This window comes from Antechinus flavipes, chromosome 2, assembly GCF_016432865.1.
Source record: "Antechinus flavipes isolate AdamAnt ecotype Samford, QLD, Australia chromosome 2, AdamAnt_v2, whole genome shotgun sequence".
In the NCBI taxonomy this organism is placed as follows: domain Eukaryota; kingdom Metazoa; phylum Chordata; class Mammalia; order Dasyuromorphia; family Dasyuridae; genus Antechinus; species Antechinus flavipes.
Window position 1 is genome coordinate 136683183 of NC_067399.1, and position 25191 is coordinate 136708373.

General features: G+C 33.4%; 1 protein-coding gene across 5 annotated transcripts in view; it reads right to left on the reverse strand.

Moving 5' to 3' along the window:
- Positions 1–19499: 19499 nt before the first annotated feature.
- Positions 19500–25191, reverse strand: part of RNF170 (ring finger protein 170) — a 55865-nt gene continuing 50173 nt past the window's right edge. For all 5 annotated transcript variants that reach the window (XM_051975617.1, XM_051975618.1, XM_051975615.1 and 2 more), the window contains exons 6-7: positions 24192–24302; positions 19500–22709 (exon numbers count right to left, since the gene is read on the reverse strand). In XM_051975617.1, the coding sequence (XP_051831577.1) occupies positions 22440–22709; positions 24192–24302 (381 nt within the window). In that variant the 3' untranslated portion in view covers positions 19500–22439. The remainder of the gene's footprint in view (positions 22710–24191; positions 24303–25191) is intronic.

Sequence of the window (25191 nt, forward strand, 5' to 3'; positions counted from 1 at the left end):
TGGCTGACGCGCGCAGGGGGCGGGGCAAGTATAAAGCCCCGCCTGCTTCCCCTGCACTCTCTGGGGAAGTAAGTATCACTGAGACTGAGCTGTGGCAAGCGTTCGGCGTTGTTATTGTCCCTCTGAGAGCACGATAATATCAAGGAAATAGGGCCATTACGTGCAAGTGAATTATATTTAAGTGAGGGAAGGCTTATTAAATGTAACTATATTTAAAACGGAAACCGAGGGAAACATTTAAACATGAAAAATGTGTATGTTATTAGTAGGTACAAACATGTATCGCCCACACACACAACTCTTCTATTTAAGCTCCAGTGGCTGTTCTCCATTATCTCCAAGATCAAATATAAAATCCTCAGTTTGGAGTTGAAAACTCTTTATGATAGCCTACTTCCTCAACCCTGCCCATTTTTCCAATCTTCTTACTTGACATCCTTACTGCTCTTCTTTTTTTAGGAATATTTTTGTTGGTTTTTTCCTCCAACTGGTAATAACAAATTAAACATTCGTTTAATAAGATTTTTGAGTTCCAAATTCCCAACCTCCCTTCCTCCTGCCTCAGAAGAGAAGCACTAGCACCCTTTATATAGATATAGATTATATATGTGCAGTCATGCAAAACATTTCCAAATTGCTGCTCTTTGTTGAAAATAATCTTTTAACTGGCCGTTTTCACTGATTGTCCTCTATGCCTGGAATTCTCTGTCTTCCCATCTACTCCTCCTGGCTTCCTCTTAAGTTCCACGTAAAATCCTGTAGGAAGCTTTTTCTCCATCCTTTTTGATTCCAGTGCCCTCACTCTGTTTATTATTTACATTTTATTTTGTATATAACTTGTTTATACATATGGTAGCCTTTTGACTTTGTGTGTGTGAGGCAATGGGGTTAAGTGATTTGCCCAGTCACAACTGCCTTCAAATGTCACAAGTCCTTTTGAACTCGGGTCCTCCTGACTCCAGGGAGGAGGCTCTGTCCGCTGGGTCACTTAATTACCCTTGCACAAAAGTTGTTTTAGTATTTCCCCCATTAGACTCAGAACTCCTTCAGAGCTTTTTACCTTTCTTTGTATCCTTTGAGTATCCTGTCTTACTTTTCTTTGTGTCTTCAGTAAGTAGCACTTTTTTGGAACAAAGTAGGTTTTTAATAAATTTTTATTGACTGTTTATATTCCCATTTTACAAATAAGGGGAACCAAGGCAGACAGAAGCTAAGTGACTTACTCATGGTCACACAGTTGGTCTCTGAGATCTGAATTGAACTAAAATCTTCTGGGCTCTACATCCAGTTTTCTTTTCACTGTGCCACTTAGTTGCTTACCTGGATTTCTCAAAAGAAATTTTTTTTAATTAAAAAATATAGGATTGGGGGCATCTAGATGGTTCAGTGAATAAAGCACCAGTCCTGAAATCAGGAGGACCTGAGTTCAAATTTGACCTCAGACACTTAACACTTCCTAGCTGTGTGACCCTGGGCAAGTCACTTAACCCCAATTGCCTCAGCCCCCCCGCCAAAAAAAAAAATATATATATATATATATATATATATAGAGAGAGAGAGAGAGAGAGAGAGAGAGAGAGAGAGAGAGAGAGAGAGAGAGAGAGAGAGAGAGAGAGAGAGAGAGAGAGAGAGGATTATATTGAATTACTTATCAAAATACTTTTTAAAAAAGTTTATGTACCCTAAGTTAAAAACTGTTGGGAATTGGCTTTTCCGAGGTGAGTAAAATTGTCCCACCTCATAATGATGAATGATGCCTCACATATATTTCAGAATATTTATGAAACATCTTTTGTTTTCAGGACTTTATACCACTCTCTGGAGGAATAACTGAGATTAAGATACACACAAAGGCCCATTGGAAAAAGCACCAATCCTAGAGTCAAGAATGGGCAAAGCATATAACCTCTTGCTTTCCTCCCACCCCAAAAGATAATGTTAACATTAGATATCATTTAATTGGGGAATATTAACATTTCTCTTGGAAATCTTACTCTCAAGCCTTATCATTATTTGGAAGTAAAAAACACCTTATCAGTGGAGCACAATTTTTGGCGGAACCTGCTAAATTGGATAGATTTAAATAAAGCTCCAGCATCTATTATGCGATTGCAAGGGGGCTATTGCAACCTATGATAATGCTGATTTGGTGGATGCATGCATTGATAATTAGAGGTAGCCTGAAGGAAGATTTAATGGATCTTTTGAGCAATTAACATAAGGGAAAGGAAATAATAAACCTTTTCTCTAGATAAATAGTAAATAGTCAGATCTTGTAAGCAGCATTCTAACCTTTATCCAAATGAATTCAGCAAGTATTTATGAAGCTTCTATTCTACTATGCTAGGCACTGGGTTAGTTTCTGGATAGTCAAAAATTACTTTGTCTTAAGTATTATGTGATTTATATTTTAAATTGTATAACATATGTTGGATTGCTTGCCATTTAGGGAAGGAGATGGAGGAGGAAATCTGAAACACAAGGTTATGCAAGGATCAATATTGAAAAATTGTGCATATATTTTGAAAGTAAAAACTTTTTAAAAAATGTTATGTGATTTTCATGTTAAAATGATGGATGTATCTTGTACACAGATAATCAGAAGTAATTTGAGAGTTCATTAACAAATGGAAATTATGGCTGGGCACACTGAAAGAAGAAAAGAATTATCTGTAGATTTGAGGTGGGAATGAATTCAGGCTTGAGTTTGTGTGTTCAAATGCTCTGACTGGAAGAAAGATACCAGGAATTGTAACCCTGTTTAATATGAATATAATTTAATATGAACTCTAGTTCAGGAAGAGAATAAGGAGATGAGGCTGAAGAATTTATGTTTTATCTTAGAGGCAGGGGGGATTCTTGGCGCTTGTGTCAATAATCAGCAAACATTTATTAAATGTCTACTGTGTATATGACACCATGCTAAGCTGACACTGCTAAGCACTGGGAATTTAAAGAAAGGCATATGACTGGGTTGCCCTCAAGAAACTCATAATCTAGTGGGGATAGTGCCATAGTTAGGATGGAAACTGATCTAAAGTATGAGTTACACAGTTGAATTCATTTTGTAGAATTATGAGTTTCTAAAAGTCATGAAATAATAGCAGTGACTGGAAAATGATAAAGTGAACTCCTTGGAGTGGTGAAGGATCTGAGAGGAGCTCTCTAATGTCTCTCCTCAGAGCTCCAGAAAGGCCTGGTAGGGACTACAAGATTAAAGGGAAGTGTGAGTTTCAGAATTGATTTCATCTTGCAAAATAGTGAGTTTCTAGAGATTACTTAGGAGAGCAACCAAGTGGAAAATGAAGAAGAGATTGAAGAAAGGAATGATTAGAAACAGAGTCCATTTTTGGTGCCTATAACAATAATACAGGCAAGAAATTATGAAGGACTGAATTCTGATAGTGATTCAGTGGAAAGATGGGGATGGATTTTATGGAAGGTGAATTGAGAAGACTTGGCAAATCAATGAATATCAGTGTCAAAATGTAAAAGTAGGACATAGTTATCATCCACCTAGACTATTATAATACACACCAGGGAAAGGAGGATCTATAAATTTGGTTTTGTATTTTTTTTTTTGGAGGGGTCTTTTTTAATAGTTTATTTTTCCAAATACATGCAAAGATAGTTTTCAACATTCACCTTTGCAAAACCCTGTGTTCCAAATTTTTCTCCCTCTTGTCTCTCTTCCCCTCCCCAAGACAGTAAGCCATCTATTATAAGTTAAATATGTGCAATTCTTATGAATTTATTTTTTAAAAATATTTTGTTAACTATTTTAATGTCACTAGTTTCCTTTGTAATATTATGTGGTTTATGTATTTAAAAACATTATTCTGCTAAGGGATCGCTTCACCAGATTGCCAAAAGAGGTGACAGAAAAAAAAGACTAAAAACTCTGATCTCTGCTCTAGTAGCTTCTCATTTCAAACACAATGATTTATACTTACTCCTGAGCATTCTATACTGGAAGAAGGTGATTTTAGAGGCAACCTGATGTAGTGATTTGGTTACTAGACTTGAAGTTGAAAGACTTGGATTTTAAGTTCTAACACTCCATGAACTATTCAGGTGATCTTGAAAAAGTTACATTCCTTACATCTTGGTTGTACCTTTGGTAAAAAAAGAGATGGGGCTAGTAACATCCTACATGATTATTGTAAAGAAAGTGCTTTGCTAACTAAAACACCATAAAAATGTGAGCTATAATTTTCACTCTGTTGTTGTTTATTTGCATTTTGTTTTCTTTCTCATGTTTTTCCTTTCTTGATCTGATTTTTCTTGTGTAGCGAGATACCTGTATAATATGTATACATATATTGGATTTAACATATTTTAACATTTAACATATATTGGACTACCTGCCATCTAGGAGAGAGCATGGGGGAAAGGAGGGGAAAAATTGGAACAGAATGTTTTGCAAGGTCAATATTGAAAAATTACCCATGCATATATTTTGTAAATAAAAAAATTTAAAAATAAAAAAATGAAAATAAAAAACTGTGCTCAGAACTCAAAAAAAAAAAAAGAAAAAAGTGAGCTATATTATCATCTTTGGTCTCCTGTTTAAAGCCTCCTGACTTGCTTGTTTCTGTGAAGGGCTTCCATTTGCTCAGTGTTTTATGCTAGAAACCATAGTATTATTTTTTACTTCATGCTTTCCTCTAACTTCCCACATCCAGTTAGACAACAAATTCTAACATTTGACTGTTGTACTATTTCCCATGTGGTCCTTTCTTTTTGATCTCTGCCATCATCTCTGGAAAGCCCTCATTAACTGTTAGCTGGACTATTGCACAGACACCTAAACCAGTCTTTTCATTTCTAAGGTTGGTAATCCATAATATTATCTGTACTTATTACTGAATTGAAAAAAAAAAATATATATATATATATATATATATATATATACATACACACATACACACACACACACACACACACACACATATATATATTATTAATTTTTTTTTTTTTGCTGAGGCAATTGGAGTTAAATGACTTGCCCAGGGTCACACAGCTAGAAAGTGTTAAGTATTTGAGGTCAAATTTGAACTCAGGTCCTCCTGACTTCAGGGCTGGTGCATTAGCCATCCTAAAGCACAGCTTAGTTTATATTATCCCCCTCCTTAAAAACCTTCAGTGCTGTTTCATTAACTGATAAAATCTGGATTCTTCAGCCTGATTTAGAGGCCTTTCATGCTCAGATTCTACTTAACCTTCCCCAGATTCTCTCAGAATCAAAGAATTAAAAGGGATTTCAGAGACTATTTAGGCCAATCCATGCCTAAAAAGGAATTTTTCCAGACATCCCAGGAGGGAAAACTAACCCTAAAGCATATGTCTCCACTTGTAGACATGGAGCTAATTGTCAGGAAGTTTTTCCTTACCTCCACTTAAATATACCTTTTTGCAACTTCCACCTTTTTTTCTGGGACTAAGCCAGCTGAATCTAATGCACAACTTCTCCCCAGAAGTACCCTGCATTATTATTCTTTTGTCCCTGAACTTTCTCAAATCATTCTGAATGTGTTCCATGCATATAAAAACTCAATTCAAATAACACTTTGTGAAGTTTTAAGAAAACATTTCTCTGTAAGCAACCTTAGATGTTTATTTTTACTCCTTCAAATTTCCAAAACACTTTTTTTGCGGTTTTTTTTGTTGTTGTTTTATTTTTTTATACTGTTTTAATTTTCATTGACCTAAAATTTTTTCTCAATAGTATTTATTTTTTTTCCAAATACATGTAAAGACAGTTTTCAGTATTTATTCATTTATTTATTTATTTTTATTAAAGCTTTTTATTTTTCAAAACATATGCATAGATAATTCTGCCACATTAGCCCTTGCAAAATTTTGTGTTCCAGTTTTCAGTATTTATTTTTGTAAGACTTTGTGTTTCAAATATCTCTTCTCCTTTTCCTTAGCTTTTCCTTTCCCAAGACATTGAGCAATGTGATTTCGGTTAAATATGTGCAGTCCTTTTGATATAATGTGATTTTGGGGTCCCCTGACCTTGGGGTTCTATTCTAATGAGTCCTTGGTCTTCTGGCTTTGGAATCTGTCTCAGGAAACTGAGCATACCCAATCTATCTGAAGACCACCCTTAATTCATATCTGGAGATTACTTCTTAGCCTTACCCTTGGGTCATAGAATTAACATATCTATGATTGAAAGCTGGCTAAGTGTTATCTCCTAGCTTCATTTTCTTTGCTGAATTCTTAGAATTCAGGCTGATCAGTAATGGCTTCACATTGCTTTTAATAAACTTTGCCCCTTGATTAGGAGATGGGTTCAAGCCTGTAAGTTCTTTTGAGACCTCATGTGGCACTAGTCTAGGACTTTTGGGGCCCCCCTTCTCAACCTCAACACTTAAATATAGTTCCATATTTGTCATATTGTGCAAGAAAAATCAGACCAAAAGAGAAAAAGCCACAAGAAAGGAAATGACAAACAAACAAACAAAAAAAGGTGAAATTACTGTACTGTGATCCATTTAATCTCCATAATTCTGTCTCTGAATGGGGAGGGCATTTTCTATCCCAAGTCTATTGGAATTGCCTTGGCTCTCTTCTTTGTTGACAAGAGCCAAGCCCATCACAGTTGATCTTCACATAATTTTCTTGGTTCGACTCATTTCACTCAGCATCAGTTCATGTAGATCTTTCTGTAAAGTCAGACTGCTCATCATGTCTTATAGCACAATATATTCCATTACATTCATATACCATAATTTATTTAGCCATTCTCCAACTGATGGGCATCCACTTAGTATCCAGTTCCTTGTTACTACAAACAGAACTGCTACAAACATTTTTGCACAGGTGGGTGCTTTTCCCTCTTTTAAGATCTCTTTGGGAGGCAGACCCAATAATGACATTGCTAGATTAAAGGATATGCACAGTTTTATAGTCTTTTGGGCATAGGTCCAAAACAGTTTAAAGTATATTCTATCTTATAGTAACTAGAATAGGATTATTTACAAACTTAGAATATATTTTAACTGGATGAAAATCATTTAATCAAACTTTTTCATTTTATAGATGAGGTAAAGCAGGATTACAGTCAGTGGCAGAAGACAAAGCAGAGCTGAGGTCTAAGGTCTCCTGAGCTGCCCAATCTAGTGCTCCTATAATGCCACATTGACTCTCATGTATATTACTGTTTTAGCCCTATCATACCACACTCCAGTACCCCAATCCCCAACCAGGTTACAACATGTGCTACAGTTCTCTTTTGATGTCCTGACCCAGTTTCCCTAATTATCCTACCTCAGTTACTCTGCCTCAGGCTATAACCAGTCCCTCTTAATCATTAGAATGTTTGATAGTATAAAGGTCTTATATCTTAAACATCATTAGAATATCAGGAACTTCTCCCCATCACCAATACCTCCCTCCATTATGTCATCTCCATCCTAGGTGCCTCCCCCATTATGTCATCATTCTTGTTACCTGCAAAAAGAATCTTTGTATCGGACATTAGACCCTGGGTTCTTGGAGATGACAGCCTCCTTCAGCCCTAGGACCAAACCATGGATCCATTTGGTCCCAGTTAATCTCTCCCTTTCAAATAAATTATTATAACTCTCTAATCTCTGTCTAGGCATTATAAACATCCTAGAGGGCAGGCTGTTTTTCATCTATCTGGGTATTACCTGGTACATAGTAGGTCCTCAATTAAGTTATTGAATTAAGAAGAAAAATAAAAATTTTCAAATTTCAAAGCCCTGAACTCTGTCTGTCTGTCTCCCTGTCTCTCGCTATTTCTTTCTATCTCTCTCTTTTTACAATTTTTACAATTCATTGGCCAGACAGAAAATTTTCAGATGAAGAAATTGAAACTATTTCTAGTCATTTGAAAAGGTGCTCCAAACCACTATTGATCAGAGAAATGCAAATTAAGACAACTCTGAGATACCACTACACACCTGTCAGATTGGCTAAGATGACAGGAAAAGATAAGGCTGAATGTTGAAAGGGAGGTGGGAAAACCAGGACACTGATACATTGTTGGTGGAATTTTGAACAGATCCAACCATTCTGGAGAGCAATTCGGAACTATGTTCAAAAAGTTATCAAACTGTGCATACCCTTTGGTTCAGCAATTTCTACTGGGCTTATATCCCAAAGAGATCTTAAAGAAGGGAAAGAGACTCAGATGTGCAAAAATACTTGTAGCAGCCCTTGTGTAGTGCCTAGAAACTGGAAACTGAATGGATGCCCATCAGTTGGGGAATGACTGAATAAATTATGGTATATGAATGTTATGGAATATTATTGTTCTGTAAGAAACAACCAACAGGATGATTTCAGAGAAGCTTGGAGAGACTTGCATGAACTAATGCTAAGTGAAATGAGCAGAACCAGGAGATCATTATACACTTTGACAACGATATTGTATGAGGATGTATTCTGATGGAAGTGGATTTCTCTGACAAAGAGACTTAACTGAGTTTCATTGGATAAATGATGGATAGAAACAGCTACACCCAAAGAAGGAATACTGGGAAATGAATGTGAACTATTTGCATTTTTGATTTTCTTCCCGAGTTATTTTTACCTTCTGAATCCAATTCTCCCTGTGCAGCGGGAGAACTGTTCGGTTCTGCAAATATGTATTGTATCTAGGATATACTGCAACATATTTAACATATATAGGACTGCTTGCCATCTTGGGGGGGGGGGGAGGGAGGGAGGGGAAAAAACGAAACATAAGTGATTGCAAGGGATAATGTTGTGTAAAAATTATCCTGGCATGGATTCTGTCAATACAAAGTTATTATTAAATAAAATTAAATTAAAAAAAATTGAATTGAGACAAATCTAAAGTCATTTATGTACTTAGGTTAAAAAAACAACTGCACAAATAGAGGATGGAAAAGTTGGGATTTAAGTCAAATTTTGAAGGAAGTTAGGAAGTGGAGGTAAAGAAGGACAGCATTCTGTCATGAGGGACAGGAAGTAGAATGTCCTGTGTGAGGAATGAAAAATTGGCCAATGACACAAAATGCTAGCTTCATGAAGAGGAGTAATGTGTTTTAAAACAAACAAACAAACAAACAAACTGGAAATAATAGGAAGAAGCCAGGTTGTAAAGGGTTTAAAAGATAAACAGGATTTTATAATGGATCCTAAGAGTAATAAGGAGCTTTCGGAGTTTATTGACTAGGAGGTGACATGGCCTGACCTGCACTTTAGGAAGATCACTTTGGCAGCTTAATAGAGGATTTGAATGAAGAGAGACCTGAGAAAGGAGACTAACTGGCACATGGTTGGAATAATCCAGATTTGAATGATGAGGGCCTGAACCAGAGTGATAGCAGTGTCAGAAGAGACAGAGTGTATACAGTAAATATTGCAGAAGTTTAAATCCATAGGATTTGACAACAAATTAGCTGTGCAGGGTGAGGGAGAGTAAGGAATCAAGGATAACACATAAATTTTGAGTTTGAGTGAAAGGATAGTGTTGTCCTTGACAGTAATAAGGAAGTTTGGGAGAAGTGATTGTTTGAGGGGAAGATAACAAACATGTTGAATTTGAGGTGCTTCTGGGATATTCAGTTAGAGAAGGCTGGTGATGTAAGACTGGAGGTCAGGTGTCAACTCTAAGAATCAGCACGAAGTTAATAATTGAACTTGTGGGAGCTGATGAGATCACCAAGATAATTGGTTTGTTTGTTTTTTTTTTTTTTAAGGTGATAGTCTTGTTTTTATTTCACATGAATATATATTACATAAGTCATATTGATATTATATTTATAAAGTGATCACAATCCTATATTTTTATTTCACATGAATAATTGAGCCAGGATTTATGCCTTGATCTTCTAGCTCACTCTCTTCCCACTGCACTGCATTGCCAATAATACAAAGGGTATTCCATTTCACTTTTAATATCAGCGTTTCCATCAGTTGTAGGTTTATTTAATCTTATCACTTTGCAGGTTTAATGAAGACTTTGGAGTAAACTTTCAGTAAATGGCTTTTGGAATTATTAAACTCTTCCACTTCCCTGTGACACTGATTCCATCAGAGAAGACCTTTAAAATATCATGTATTCCAAAAGCATGACCATTATCTGGTAGTTATATCTTGAAGTCTGTGGCGATGTGTTCAAGGAATGGGCTCCTAAAATGATTTTGTCTTGACCAGTAGGGAATAGAGGATCAAGGGGATGAGTGTAGCCCATTCGTCTCAACCAAGATAATTTTAGGGAAAAAAGAAATCCAAGACAGATGCTTAAGAGACCCATAGTTAGTGGACGTGACCCAGAGATTGAGGAAGATCCAGCCAAGGGAACTGAAGAATGATCTGATACATAAGTTGGAGAAGCACATTGTGAGAAAGTTTTAATAGATGGTAAAAGTGAATCAACAGTCTTAACATGACAGAAGCAAAAGCTGATAGGAGGTTGCCATTTTTTTTTCTTAACAAAAATTTTTTTCTCTATGACATAAATTTAGTAACATTTGAATTTGTTTTAATTTTGAGTTCTAAATTCTTTTTCATCCTTCCCTCCCAGTTCCTTTAGAAGGCAAGCAGTTTGATATAGATTATACTTGTGCATTCATATAAAACATTTCCATGTTAGCCGTGTTTCAAAAGAAAATATAGGCTCCCCCCCCCAAAAAAAAAAGTATGCTTCTATCTACATTCAGATTCCATTAGTTCTTTTATTGGAGATACATTTTTTTTTCCTCATAAGTCCTTCAGGATTGTCTTAAATCATTATATTGCTGAGAATAGCTAAATCATTCACAGTTCATCAAACAATATTGCTGTTAATGTGTACAGCATTCTTCTGGTTCTGCTCACTTCACTTTTTACCAATTCATATAAGTCTTTTCCATGTCTTTCTGAAATCAGAACATCTTTAAGTTCATCATTGTTATATAGCACAGTAATATTCCATTATAATCATATTCCACCATTTGTTCAGTCATTCCTCATCTGATGGACATCCCCTGAATTTCCAATTCTTTGCCACCACAAAAAGAGCTGCTAGTAGTATTTTTGTACATATTGGTTCTTTTCATTTTTCTTTCATCTCTTTGGGATACAGACATAGTAGTGATATTGTGATATTGCTGGGTCAATGACGGCCCTTTTTTAGCCCTTTGAGCATAGTTCTAAATTGTTGTCCAGAATACCAGCAATACATCCATATCCCAATTTTTCCACATCCCTCCACTATTTTTCCTTTTTTATAATATTAGGAAATCTGATAGGTTGGAGTTATTTTAATTTGCATTTCTCTAATCAATAGTGATTTAGAACATTTTTTTAGATGACTGTAGATACCTTTGATTTCTACTTCTAAAAATTGCCTGTTCATATCTTTTGACCATTTATTAGAGAATTATTTGTATTCTTACAAATTTGATTCTGTTCTTTATATATTTGAGAAATGAGACCTTTATCAGATTTTTAAACTTGCTATAAAATTTCCCCCATGGATGCGCATCAATTGGACAATGGTTGAGTGAATTGTGGTATATGAATGTTATGGAATATTATTGTTCTGTAAGAAATGACCAGCAGGATGAATACAGAGAGGACTGGCGAGACTTACATGAACTGATGCTAAGTGAAATGAGCAGAACAAGGAGATCATTATATACCTCAACAACAATACTGTTTGAGGATGTATTCTGATGGAAGTGGATCTCTTCGATAAAAAGAGCTAATTCAGTTTCAATTGATCAAGGATGGACAGAAGCAGCTACACCCAAAGAAAGAACACAGGGAAATGAATATAAACTGCTTGCATTTTTGTTTTTCTTCCCAGGTTATTTATACCTTCTTACTCCAGTTCTCCCTGTGCAACAAGAGAACTGTTGGGTTCTGCACACATATATTGTATCTAGGATATACTATAACCTATTTAACATGTAAAGGACTGCTTGCCATCTGGGAGACGGGGAGGAGGGAAGGAGGGGAAAAATCGGAACAGAAGTGAGTGCAAGGGATAATGCTGTAAAAAATTACCCTGGCATGGGTTCTGTCAATAAAAAGTTTAAAAAAAAATTTCCCTCAGTTTCCTGCTTCCTTTCTATTTTTGGTTCCATTGATTTTGTTTTTGCATAAACTTTTGAATTTAATGTTATCAAAATTAATTTACATACCATAAATGATTTCTGTTTTTTGTTTGTTCATAAATTCCCACCATTTTCATAAATTGACAGTAAATTTTCTATTCGCTACTAATTTGCCTTTGATATCTCCCATTATATCTAAATCATGAATGCATTTTTACCTTATCTTGGCATATTGTGTGAGATGTTGTTGATTTATACCTAGTTTCTGCCAAGTTACTTTTTGGTTTTATCAGCAATTTTTGTCAGATGGTATGTTCTTGTCCCAAAGGCTTGGATCTTTGAGTTTGTCAAACATTATTAGAGTGCTATGATTATTAACTATTGTATATTGTTTACCTAATCTATTCTACTGACCTACCACTTTATTTCTTAGCCAATACCAGATTTTTTCCACCTTAGGCAATTGAGGTTAAGTGACTTGCCCAGGGCTGGTGCTCTATCCACTGAGCCACCTAGCTGCCCCCAATTTTTTTCTTTTTTAAAAAAAAAATTCTGGACTTAAATAAAACAAGTATTCCCATAACATATTAGAATGGGGGGTGAGGGGAGGAAGATATGGATTGTACATACTGCAAATTATTATATATAACTTGCTATTCTTTTAAAATATTAAATAGTTATCATGTAACATTTTTTTCCTTCCTTCTCTACCCCTCATCCTAGAGGGGACATAAATGTGTATATATGTGTAAAATCATTCTATACATACTTCTATTGGTTCTTTCCCTGGATAAAAATAGCATCTTCATTCATAAGTTCTTTGTAGTTAATAGGGGTAATTATAATTGTCAAAATGCTTTGTCACTTAAAGTTGTTCTTAAAACAATGTGCTTAAAATAATTTTTAAAAATAAATTTTGTGCAGTTCTACCCATATTTTTCTAACAGTATCAAGTTCTTCATTTCTTATAGCACAGTAGCATTCCATCACAATCATATATCCCAACTTCTTTAACCATTTTGACAGAGTTCTTTATATATTTGAGATATGAGACTATTATCTAAGAAATGCTATAAAAATTTCCCCTCCAATTTCCTGCTTTCCTTCTGATCTTGACTACATTTATTTGTAAAAAACCTTTTTAATTATTAAAAAAAGGAAAGAAAAGGAATTGATGAAATCTAAATATAAATAAAAGCATACTGCTTTAAAAGTCTTTAAAAATAAATGTCATTGAAATGATACATTTTACATTTCACACTATTGTCTCTTGTTTATTCATAAATTGTTCATCTATCCTTAAGTCTGATAGGTTTCTATATTCTTCAGATTTTCTTGTAATATCTTTGTATCGAGATCATGTATCTGATTTGATTTTATCTAGGTAAATGATGTAAGATAATACTCTGAGCTCAATTTTTGCCAGATTGTTTTCTGACTTTCTCAACAAATTTTACCAAATAATGAATTCTTATCCCCAAAACTTTAAGTTTTTACATTCATTAAATACAAGGTTACTCTTGTAAATTGCTCCTGTAAATTGTATGTCTACTCTGTTCTACAGATCTAGTTTTCTTTTTTAGCCAATAATTGATAATTTTAATAATTACTGCTTAATAATATCATTTAAGGTGTACTGTTGCCAAACCTTCTTCTTTTACATTATTTTCATTACTTCCTTTGATATACTTAACCTTTTTCTTTTTCCAAATAAATTCTGGGGGCTTTTGTCCTAACTCATTAAAATATATATATTTTTTGGAATTTAACTGGGATGGCATTGAATATATAAATTAGTTTAAATAAAATTGTTGCCCTGCCTACCTATGAACAATTAATATTTCTCTTTAAGATCTAATTTTATTTTTATAATTTTTAAAAAATTTTGTTTATATAGTTACTTGATTTGTTTTGGTGGGTATATTCCCAGGTATTTTGTATTATTTAGAGTTAAAAATTTCAAGTAGGGTATCTCTTAATATCTCTTCTTGCAGGTTTTTGTGATAAATAGGAATACAGATGATTTACGTGAATTTGCTTTATATCCTGCGACTGTGCTAAATTTTTTAATTGTTTCAACTTTTTGGTTGAGTCTTCGGATTTTTAAAATTATTATCATATAATCTACAAAAAAAAACCAATTTTATTACTTCATTCTGATTCCTTTTATTTTTCTTCTTTTATTATAGTACTAAATAATATTGGTGACAGTGGACATCTTTGTTTTCTACTTGATCTTACTTGTAAAGCCATTTGGTCCTAGGAATTTTTTTCAGTTCAATTTCTTTTTCTAAAATAGGTCTATTTAGATATCCCATTTCCTCTTCTGCTCATCTAGGCAGTTTATGTTTTTGGAAATATGCTCCATTTCACTTCAGTTGTTACATGTATTAGCATTTATTTGAACAAAATAACTCTTTACAATTGCTTTGATTTCATTTTCATTAGTGGTATATTTAACTTACCCTTTTCATTTTTAGTACTAGTGATTACTAGTGATATATGTATAGTATAGTAGAGAAAGCTTCTTAACCAGTGGGTAGTGACCCTCTTCGGGTCATATAACTGAATGTGAGGGTTGTGAAATTATGGTTTATTCTCAGTAAATGTTTGATTTGTGTACATATTTTAAATACCTAAATATCCAGGATTATAAAAAAAATTTTCAGGCAAAAAGGAGTCATGAGTGGAAAAAGTTTAAGAAGCCTTGGTATAGAATAATATGTATACTGATACTTCTCTTTAAAAAAAAAATCATATTAAGCAATGGTTTATTTTGTTATGCTTTGTCATAAAAACCATTTTAGTTTTATTCAGTGATTTTTTTTATATTCAATTTTATGAATCTGACTTTTAATTTTTAGTATTTCCAATTTAGTGTTTGGTTGGTGATTTTTAGTTTTTTAAATTGCATACCTAATTCATTGATTCAATTTAATCTCTGTTTTTTAAGTAGTATTTTATTTTTCCAAATACATGCAAAAATAGTTTTCAGCATTTGCTTTTTTTTTTTTTTTTTTTTTTTTTTCAAGAAACTTTTTTTTTATTATTTTTTTCTTGGAAGTACTTTATTTTTTATTTTTTTTTTTAAATTTTATTTTATTTAGTAATAACTTTGTATTGACAGAATCCATGCCAGGATAATTTTTACACGACATTATCCCTTGCAATCACTTATGTTTTGTTTTTTCCCCTCCCTCCCTCCTCCCCCCCCCAAGATGGCAAGCAGTCCTATATATGTTAAATATGTTGCAGTATATCCTAGATACAATACATATTTGCAGAACCGAACAGTTCTCCCGCTGCACAGGGAGAATTGGATTCAGAAGGTAAAAATAACTCGGGAAGAAAATCAAAAACAGCATTTGCTTTTGCAAAACCTTGTATTCCAAATTTCTTTCCCCTCTTCTACCCTTTACCCCTCCCCAAGATAGCAAGCAATCCAGTATAGGTTAAACATGTGCAATTATTCTAAACATATTTCATATTCATCATGCTGAGCAAAAAAATCAGATCAAAAGGGAAAAATACAAGGGAAAAAACTAACAAGCAAACAAAAAAGAAAAGATAAAAATGCTATGCTTTGAACACATTCAATCTCCATAGTTCTTTCTTTGAATGTGGGAGACACTTTCTATCACAAATCTGTTGGAACTGCCTCGAATCACCTTATTGGTGAAAAGAACCAAGTCTATCACTGTTGATCATCACATAATCTTGTTGTTTCTATGTACAGTGTTCTCTTGAATCTGCTCACTTCATTCAGCATCAGTTCATATATCTTTCCAGGCCTTTCTGAAATCAGCCTGCTCATCATTTCTTGTAGAACAAAAATATTCCATTACATTCATATACAATAACTTATTCAGCCATTCTCCAACTGAGGAGCACTCATTCATTTCCAGTTCCTCTCCTCTATTTTTTTGGTAGAAGCATTTAGAGGTATAAGTTTTCCTATGATTATTGCTTTTTCTGTATCCCATATGTTACCTCATTATTGTTATTCTCTTTAATTAAATTGATTGATTAAACTCATTCTTTAAGATTAGGTTATTCAGTCTCAATTAGTTTTCAATCTGTTTCTTTGATCCTTTATTAAATATAATTTTATAGCATTATGATCTAACAAGGATGTTTTTAATATTTCTGCTTTTCTGATTTTAACTATAAAGTTTTTATGCCCTAAAAAAGGTACTCTTGGTACAGGTATCATGAACCCATTTAGTTTTCTGCAAATATCAAATCTAGCTAATCTAAAATTCTATTTATTTCCTTGACTTATTTTTTGGTCAGTTTTATCTAGTTCTGATCCTTTTCAGGATAATAATAGAGGGAAATCCCCTCTATTATTAAAGCTCCCCACTATTATAGTACTACTCTCTATTTCTACCTATAATTTATTTAACTTTTCTTTTAAAAATTTAGATGCCATAGTATTTGGTGCATATAGATTTAATATTGGTATTTCTTCATTGACTATGGCATCTTTTATTAAAATGGAGTTACTGTTTCTCTCTTTGAATTAAATCTATTTTAACTTAAACTTTGTCTGCTATCATGATTACTACTACTGCTTTTTTTTCCTATCAGCTTAAGCAACTATATGTTAGTTTTAAATGTTTTTTAATGATTTTTTTTTGCTATCAGTTTTTTATGAGTGAGCTTATCCATTAGTTATCCTATTTTCCTCCTCAATCCTCTCACTTTTTTTTACCCTATTCCTCCTCCTCACATCTAGTTTATTCTTAACCTCCACTTTCCTATGCCATTTAAAGAATCCCATTCTTATCTTCTCCTTTATTCAACTCACCCTTCTAAGAGTCCTTCCCTTAACCTCTCTCCCCATCCTTTTAAATCTTAATCTGCATACCCTTCTAAAAGTTCCATTTATCCTATCCCCTTGTCCTCTTCTTTATAATTTTAGAAGATTTTTTTATCTTTTAGATGTACACATTCCCTCTTTAACCCAGATCATATAATGTTAGGGGCCATGCCTAAAGTGTCAATTCTCCCCATAACTGTGACTCAATACACACTTGAAGGAATTGCAAATCAGCCTTTACTGAGGGGGATGTTGCTTGGGAATTGGGAATGAAATAAACTGGAGGGAAGAGGTCAGAGAATGCAACTGCCTCTTAGTCTCCTTGTATTGTTATCATCCTCTCACGGGAAGGGATCTTTTCTGCTGGTCAGAATTAGATCCCCAGCAGCTACTAGCAGGTTACTCCCATAACAATGTAAGAGTAAGGTTCCAGCACTATCAGCTCTCCATTCTCACCAGCTTCTTTTCAGTTCTTCATTTCCTGCCTCATTTGGGATGAGCTGATTGCTCTTTATTGCTTTGTTCTTCTGTTTTTTAGAATCACCTTACCACACTCAGCTCAAGCCAAAACTTTTCCTCTAAACTCGTTTTAAGAATAGTTTGACTTTAATTAGTCCCTTGTAATTGGATGAAGTATGTTTGTTGACCAGATTTTAACTGTGTCCAAAACTGAACTCCTTGCCTTTATGCCCAATCCCCTCCCTCCACATCCTCTTGTCAGTTTCTTATTGCTACCATGGGTATCCACTATCCTTCAGTCTCCCAGATCCATAACCTAAGTGTCATTCTTGACTCCTCACTTTTAACCACATATCCAATTAGATGTCAGTTGGCTATTTCTCTGTCTACAATATTCCTCAAATCTATACCATTTCTACTTCTCAGCACAGCCATATACCTAGTTTAGGTTCATATTCTTTCTCTCGTGGTCTCCCCATTATCAGTCTCTCTGTACTGTAGTCCATCTTCCATATAGTTCCAGAGTGATTTTCTTAAATTGCAGGTTCTACTGTGTCCCTCAGACTATAGTAATAGAGCTGTGAATCAAATTCTGTGGAGTCCTTATTACCTCTAGGTTCACATGTAACTGCTCAGTTTGACATTTGAAACTCTTCATAATCTAGTCCCTTTCTACCTTCCCAGTGTTCATAAATGTTACTCTCCTACATTCACCCTGCAAAGCAACTATAAAGGCCTACTTGTTATTCTATACATGGAATGTTCAATTTCCCCTCCACATTTACTCTAGCTTGTCCCCCTCTGCTTAGAATCCACTCCTCTCTTAAGAATCCTTGGTTTTCTTCAAGATTAAGCTCAAGTACCATCTTCTGTAGGAAGATGTTCATATACTTCCTTCGGAAATTACCTTATCTTCATTTTATTAAACTGTGTATATATATGGTATATATCTAGAGATGTATGTGCATGTACATGTGTATATAATATATATGTATACAGAATATATATATACACACAATCTTAAATCTTAAAGAGACCCAATCTTAAAATTAAATTATGTAAGCTTATTGTAAGACTTTAGGACACCCTGTTTCTATTCATGTTTCCCTTCTTAGATGTGAGATCCCTAAGGACAGAAAATGTTTTACTTTTGTTTATGCATCCCTCAGTGCCCATGCATGGTCACATAATCTAACATCTAGAGGCTGAATTGAACCCCAGGTCCCCTGAACACAATGACTGAAGTGATGTGGCAAGTAGTATATTAAACTTGGAGTTAGAAGACAAGTTCATTTTTAGCCTTAGACACTTAATTGTTATGGATCTCTGAACAGGCCATGTTATCTCTGTCAGCCTCAGTTTTCTCATCTGTAAAATGGGAATAGCTTCTACCTCACAGGATTTTGAAGATAAATGAGATGTTATGTAAAGAACTTTTAAAAACTTAAAATGCTATGCCAATGTATTGCTGATTTAGGATTTATGAAAAGGGTATAGAATAGAAATAGAAGGGGGGGTAATAGAATAGAAAACTATTAATTTTCCAAGGCTTACAAAATATAGTTTCTTAAGAACTAGTTAATAAGATTATTCCCAGATCAAATCAGAGGAATTAGCTCTTTTTTCTATTTTAAGAGTTCTATTTTTATGGAAAGGGCAATGTTGAGTAGAAATGCTAATTTGATTTATTAACAATAAATTGTGGAAAGTCAAGCTGTTCTTATTGATCAGAGCCAGAGTACTGAGATAAAAAATTCTTATTTTAGTATGGGTTTAAGACCATTTTTTAAATACTTGTTTTTAAAAATAATAATTTAAGAAATAGGATTGTCATATAATCAACTAATTTGCATTTCTCTTTTATAAAACATGCTATCTGTATATGTCATCAACTAATTGTAAAATCTCTAAATTTTATCTGTAGAACAGTTTACAAATTAAATATCATCATTAGGGATGACAGGGTGGTGCTAATATTGGGTATTTTCTAGAGAGACATACCATTCTGTCCTGGCCCTGCCTTTCTGGCACAGCAGATTAAGGATGTTGTTAAAGGAAGAATGTATGTTTTATTTACCTGTTTTGTAAACATACTTAATTCTGATCACAAAAAAGGCCACAAAGAAAGAAATAGAATACTCTTTTCTTGAAAAATGAATCTGACTCTCAAACACCCTAAGAACTTATATATTTAGTAATTTAAGGTAGCCAAAAGATGACATATAAGCAAATAAGAACATAACATCCAGAACTGATAATTTTCAGAAAATTCATTGAATTTTTGATGAGTAAAATAGTTATAAGGAAAACTCATTTTCTTAGAGTAAGAAGGAAAAGAAAACGTTAAATGAGCAAGGTATAAAGTTCTATATTAGAGAAAATTATACTGTATTTAGCCAGCCTGCTAGTTTTATTATATGTGATAAATATGATGAATATAAATACAAATAAATGAAAAAGCACTTTAGCTTTTGCACATTTGAATTTGGAGCCATGATTAACTAAGCATGAATGTTGGCTTACTTTTCTTCAAAATTCACACATGATCTGGAGTGAGGGTAGTTTTCAAAGTGAAAGCAAATAAAATCTAAAAAGCTATAAATGTAGAACCAATTAGTAAGGGATAACACACCTATTTTTCTTTTTCTTTTTTTTTTTTGCAAATTTTAAGTTGAATGAGATAACACACATTAGTAATAAATGAAGCAGGAACAATAATTACACTGAATACCATTTCATGGTACCATTCCATGTCTATCTTAAATTTTTTTGAGTACATACATTGCAGAAGTAATAGCAAAACAAACATTTGAGATAATGCTGCTTTTATTTGAAAAAGCAAATTACTTTGCACATGTAAATTCAAAGCTTAAACTCAAGTATTATTTCTCCATAACAACACTGTGAGGTAGATATCCACATAGTAATAAGTGATTTAAATCACTTATGTTTTCTTGTTGTAGTAATGAAGCCAGAAATTGTGGTGGTTGTGATATCTGACCAATGGGCAGAGTTTGGGCAACTGCCTGGACTATCTTGCTCCCCAGATAATTGATCTATTTATTACGTACTCCTGGGGGGCACTCTATGTTATGTTATGGGGTGGGGCACACACTTTGATTTGTGTGATTTTTACCCTGAATCATAGGAATTAAGACTGATTTTAAACAGTGATTAAAAAGTGAAGTACTTAACTTTGTTGGGATTAATTAAATACATTAAATTAAAAATCTCTTCACATCCATTGCCAGAATTGAATGCAATGAACATAAGGTCCATAAATTTTTAAAACGTCTTTAACTTGATGTAGTTTCAAATACCACAATACTTAAAATGCTATAAATTGTGATAAAAATGCCTTTATCCAGAATATTAAAATAAAATACTAAAATAAAACCATTATCAGAATTAAAATAATGGGTAGTGTAGATAGAGCATACATACTGAAAATTTATTTCTTTTACAGGATAATTCAATTTTGTACCCTAAGTCAGATTTATTCTTGACTTGAAGGACTCCAGAATCCCTCAGTTTAATTAATGTTAGGGGTAGCAAAAATTCTCATGGCTGCTGTTCTTCCCTTTTCTGATGAGTCACTGTAAAAAATTAAGGTTTTATAAGCAATAGTGAGAAAAGTACCTGGTCCATTGAGACTCATACCTAAATTATCCCATAGAAATATCCCATGGAAATGAATACTATATTAAAACACTTCCAGAGATCTGTTCCATCTTTTGCCCAAAATATTTCCCAAGTAAACATAATATGTATGGCATGTCACTTTTCATATCTATTTTGTTCTGCCCTAGACAGCAACAGTTATTGTCCTCCAGAACCGAAAAAGCTGAAATTAAGGCCATCACTGTTGACATTTTAGAGTCAGTACCAAGTTAATGTCTGTATCTGAATTAATTACAGTGGATATTAAAATGAGAAATAGGACATTTTGATTATTTCCTTCTTGATGCCAAGGACAATATTACATACAGTAGAAGGTAAATAAATTCATCAATAAAGCTAATCGTTTTCATTGTCTGTCACTATCATACATTAGGATCTAGCTATCATTTCTTACCGTTTTGAGGACAAAGCTAAAGAAGTATGCCAAGTTAAGTCAATTGAGGAATTTTTAGATTACATGTCAAAAGAAATATTTTTCTCACTTTGTCATGCCACCAGTGCATAATACATCCCAAGCTTGAATTGAACGAATCAGCAGGTTTTTTTCTGGTAATGTTTAATTAGTATTGTTTATGATTCAGTTATTAAGTTTTGTAGTCAGTTCATTAGAGTTGGCTTTATTCCTATAAGATTGACCCATGATTTAGCCATTTCATTCAGCTTCCTGGATTCAATTTTCCCTTTTCAAATTACTGTTATTTGATTACCCTTTAAGATCAAGCTATTAATTTAATTACAACTATTAATATTAAATGTTTTGATTGAGAAGAAATGTATATGTTTTGACATAAAGATTTAGTGATCACTTACTATTTCTAAGGCATTATACTAGGCTATGAAATTTGGAATTTATTAAAAATTGTTTTATGTTAAGCCAATGTATGAACTAAATGAGTCCTGTGCAACGTTAAAGTTTTTTTTTTAACCTTTAGCTGATAAAAGTAATTATGCTGAAATGGAAAAGCAAAATAGTGTTGCAAATGCACAAAACATAGTAAATGCTAAAAGATACTGACTTTTAAAATTTTATGTATCACTTTACTATAACAAGAAAATTATCCATTATAATATTTATATTTCATATAGGAAGGTAGTAGACAAATTGCATATTTAATAATATCTTTATCCACAGCCAAATTGTTTAGTTTTGAGGGATAGGTAAAATCAAGATAAAAAAATATTCCTGTTCATTCAACAACCCCCACATAGACTTTTTCAGAAGATATTTTATATAGCTAATTATCGAACAAATAGACATTGCTTAGATGGTTATAAATCTAGCTTCAGTATTACAACCTCCAATACACTGATACAGTTCCAGTTAGCCAAATTTCCTAAGGTGTTTTCGAACCTGCAAAATGATATTCAAGTGTTTTGTTATGATTCCCTTGAATGGTTTTCCACATATGCTCAAGCAACATTCATTTATTTCATCTGTTTAGCCTTTGTGTTAGTACTTCTCGGTACATGATGGAGATGTAAATAAGCAATAAAAAGATGACAAAGAAATCATCTAGAAATCCTAGAATTCCAAACAAGGCTTCAGGAACAAAATCCAAGGGTGATATCAGATAGAAAAAAGCTCCCAGTAAACAAAGTAATATCCTGATGCGGAACATCCAGAAAAGGCCCCCGACTGAAAACATTTCCCTGAATGCATGTCTCAGTAAAGTGGGCAGATCCATAATTCTTTCCAAAATCTGGCAAGAGGGAAAAACAAACATATTATATTGATTTTCAATATATTACACAATATGAATTTCTCAAGATTCAGAACACTACTGCCACCATATCTACAAAACTATAATTTACCAATATTTATTTAATTACTGGTTTCTTTTAAAATAGGGGTACAATTAGTATCACATACATATATGTTGGTAATATGAATATATCATATACACACAGACTATGCATTAATACACCAACGCTCTATAGTTTCATTAGGCATGGAACTCCTTCCATCAATACATATTGCATTAATTTTTACTAAATCTACTAAATTATATAAGTCTACTGCCTAAGGTTCAGAAATGTTCATTCCATGGCTACATAACTACTAAAAGGCAAGAGCAAAATTTGAGCCTGGGTTTTCCTGAGCCTACTACTCAGTCACAATGCTTCTCTCTCTGTCTCTCACTAATACACCATTTGAAACAAACTAAAGGGTCACCACACTTTGAAAATGACTTGAAATCAGATGTCAAGTTGCCTATGAGTTGAGGTAAGCAAAATAAAACAATGCATTCATTACGTGGCATTTTTGAGATGTAGCCACTAAAAACCACTTTGGCAACTCTGAAAAGCAAAAAAAGCAATCTCTGTTTGAGCTATTTTGCTTGCCCAGGTCACTAATGATTTCAGTGATTATCTGAATTTGAGCAGGACCTATCCAATCATTTGATTACTGTCTGAAATGAAAGATTTTTAAAGATAGTTGGAAACATGAGTCTCACCAGGTTGTGATGATTATCATCAAAAAAGATAAAAAGCAATTTTGCCTTATAAAATTAATTTGAAGTAAAATTTATGAATTTTATTTTTTTACAAGTAAAATGCAAAATCTTTAGATGGCATGAGCAGTGTAGATGAGGCAAAGTTATCTATAGTAATACTTTATTAAATATTATTATAGTAAATATTACTTTAGATAACTTAAAATATTTTCTATCTAGACAATAAACAAATATACATAATTGTAGAGTTATAGATTTAAACTTTATTAATGCTTACAATATGTTATAAGTTTTGTTAGATGTTGCTGTCATTAAATTTTCCTAAGATTTTTGCCAATCCACAAAATACATTAAAAGTATTCCTTTATGCCAAAGTAGCTACTTTGCCTCATCTACACTGCTCAATGTTCTGTCCTAATTTATGTGGTCCTTTTTGACATAGCTAACTTATGCTCCCATCACCAACCCTCCATTCTCTTGATCCCATATCCTCCCATCTTCTAGACCTTGCTTCATCAGTTGTCCTCTCTTCCAGACATCTTCAACTTTTCCCTTTCCTGTCAGCTTAGTTATTCCCTATAGTCCCTCAATCTATCATACTTTCATCTGCCAAATTCCTAGAAAGTAGTCAATACTTATTAGTCAAAGAACACGTATTAAAAATGTTTGTTTTGCAAAAAGAGAAGATCAAAATGATCACTGTTTTGTCATCTTGATGTTACTTACTGATCTGGGTTGTCCTGAGAATCTTCGATTATAGTCATTAATATCCTGATGCAATTCTGAGACATCCTGAGTCTGATTATCTTCACCAAATACTGGTAAGAGTAAGGTAACCTGTATAATACAGAAAAGAAGTAATTTTTATTACTCCTGGAACTCTTCAGGGATATAAGTGATAAATTATTGCATTTTTCAATAATATTATTGGTTTTCATCAGTGCATTGCATGTTGTCTTTATTCATTAGAATAAAAAATGCTTATTTCTTTTAATGAAAGCAAAACTGGAAAAAAAAAACCCACCCAATTAATGTGTATAATAAAATAGAGTGTACCTATTTACAACTATTTAAATACCTACACTATAAACGTTGAATATACCTACTCTCTAGTTCTAATTTTCTTTTTTGTTACCATGAGGAACTAATAGAAATATTTTTTGGCCTAAGAATACTAGGTGATACAGGAATGATAAGAAAACATTAAAATACAAAATGGCACAAAATTATGATTATTTTGGGAGTAAACAAATGAAGGTAATAACCCTATTATCTAGTGTTTTTAATTCTATTAAGACCTGCAAGAACCAGGAGATCATTATACACTTCGACAACGATATTGTATGAGGATATATTCTGACGGAAGTGGATTTCTCTGACAAAGAGACTTAACTGAGTTTTATTGGAGAAATGATGGACAGAAACAGCTACACCCAAAGAAGGAATACTGGGAAATGAATGTGAACTATTTGCATTTTTGATTTTCTTCCCGAGTTATTTTTACCTTCTGAATCCAATTCTCCCTGTGCAGCGGGAGAACTGTTCGGTTCTGCAAATATGTATTGTATCTAGGATATACTGCAACATATTTAACATATATAGGACTGCTTGCCATCTTGGGGGGGGGGGGAGGAGGGAGGGAGGGGAAAAAAACGAAACATAAGTGATTGCAAGGGATAATGTCGTGTAAAAATTATCCTGGCATGGATTCTGTCAATACAAAGTT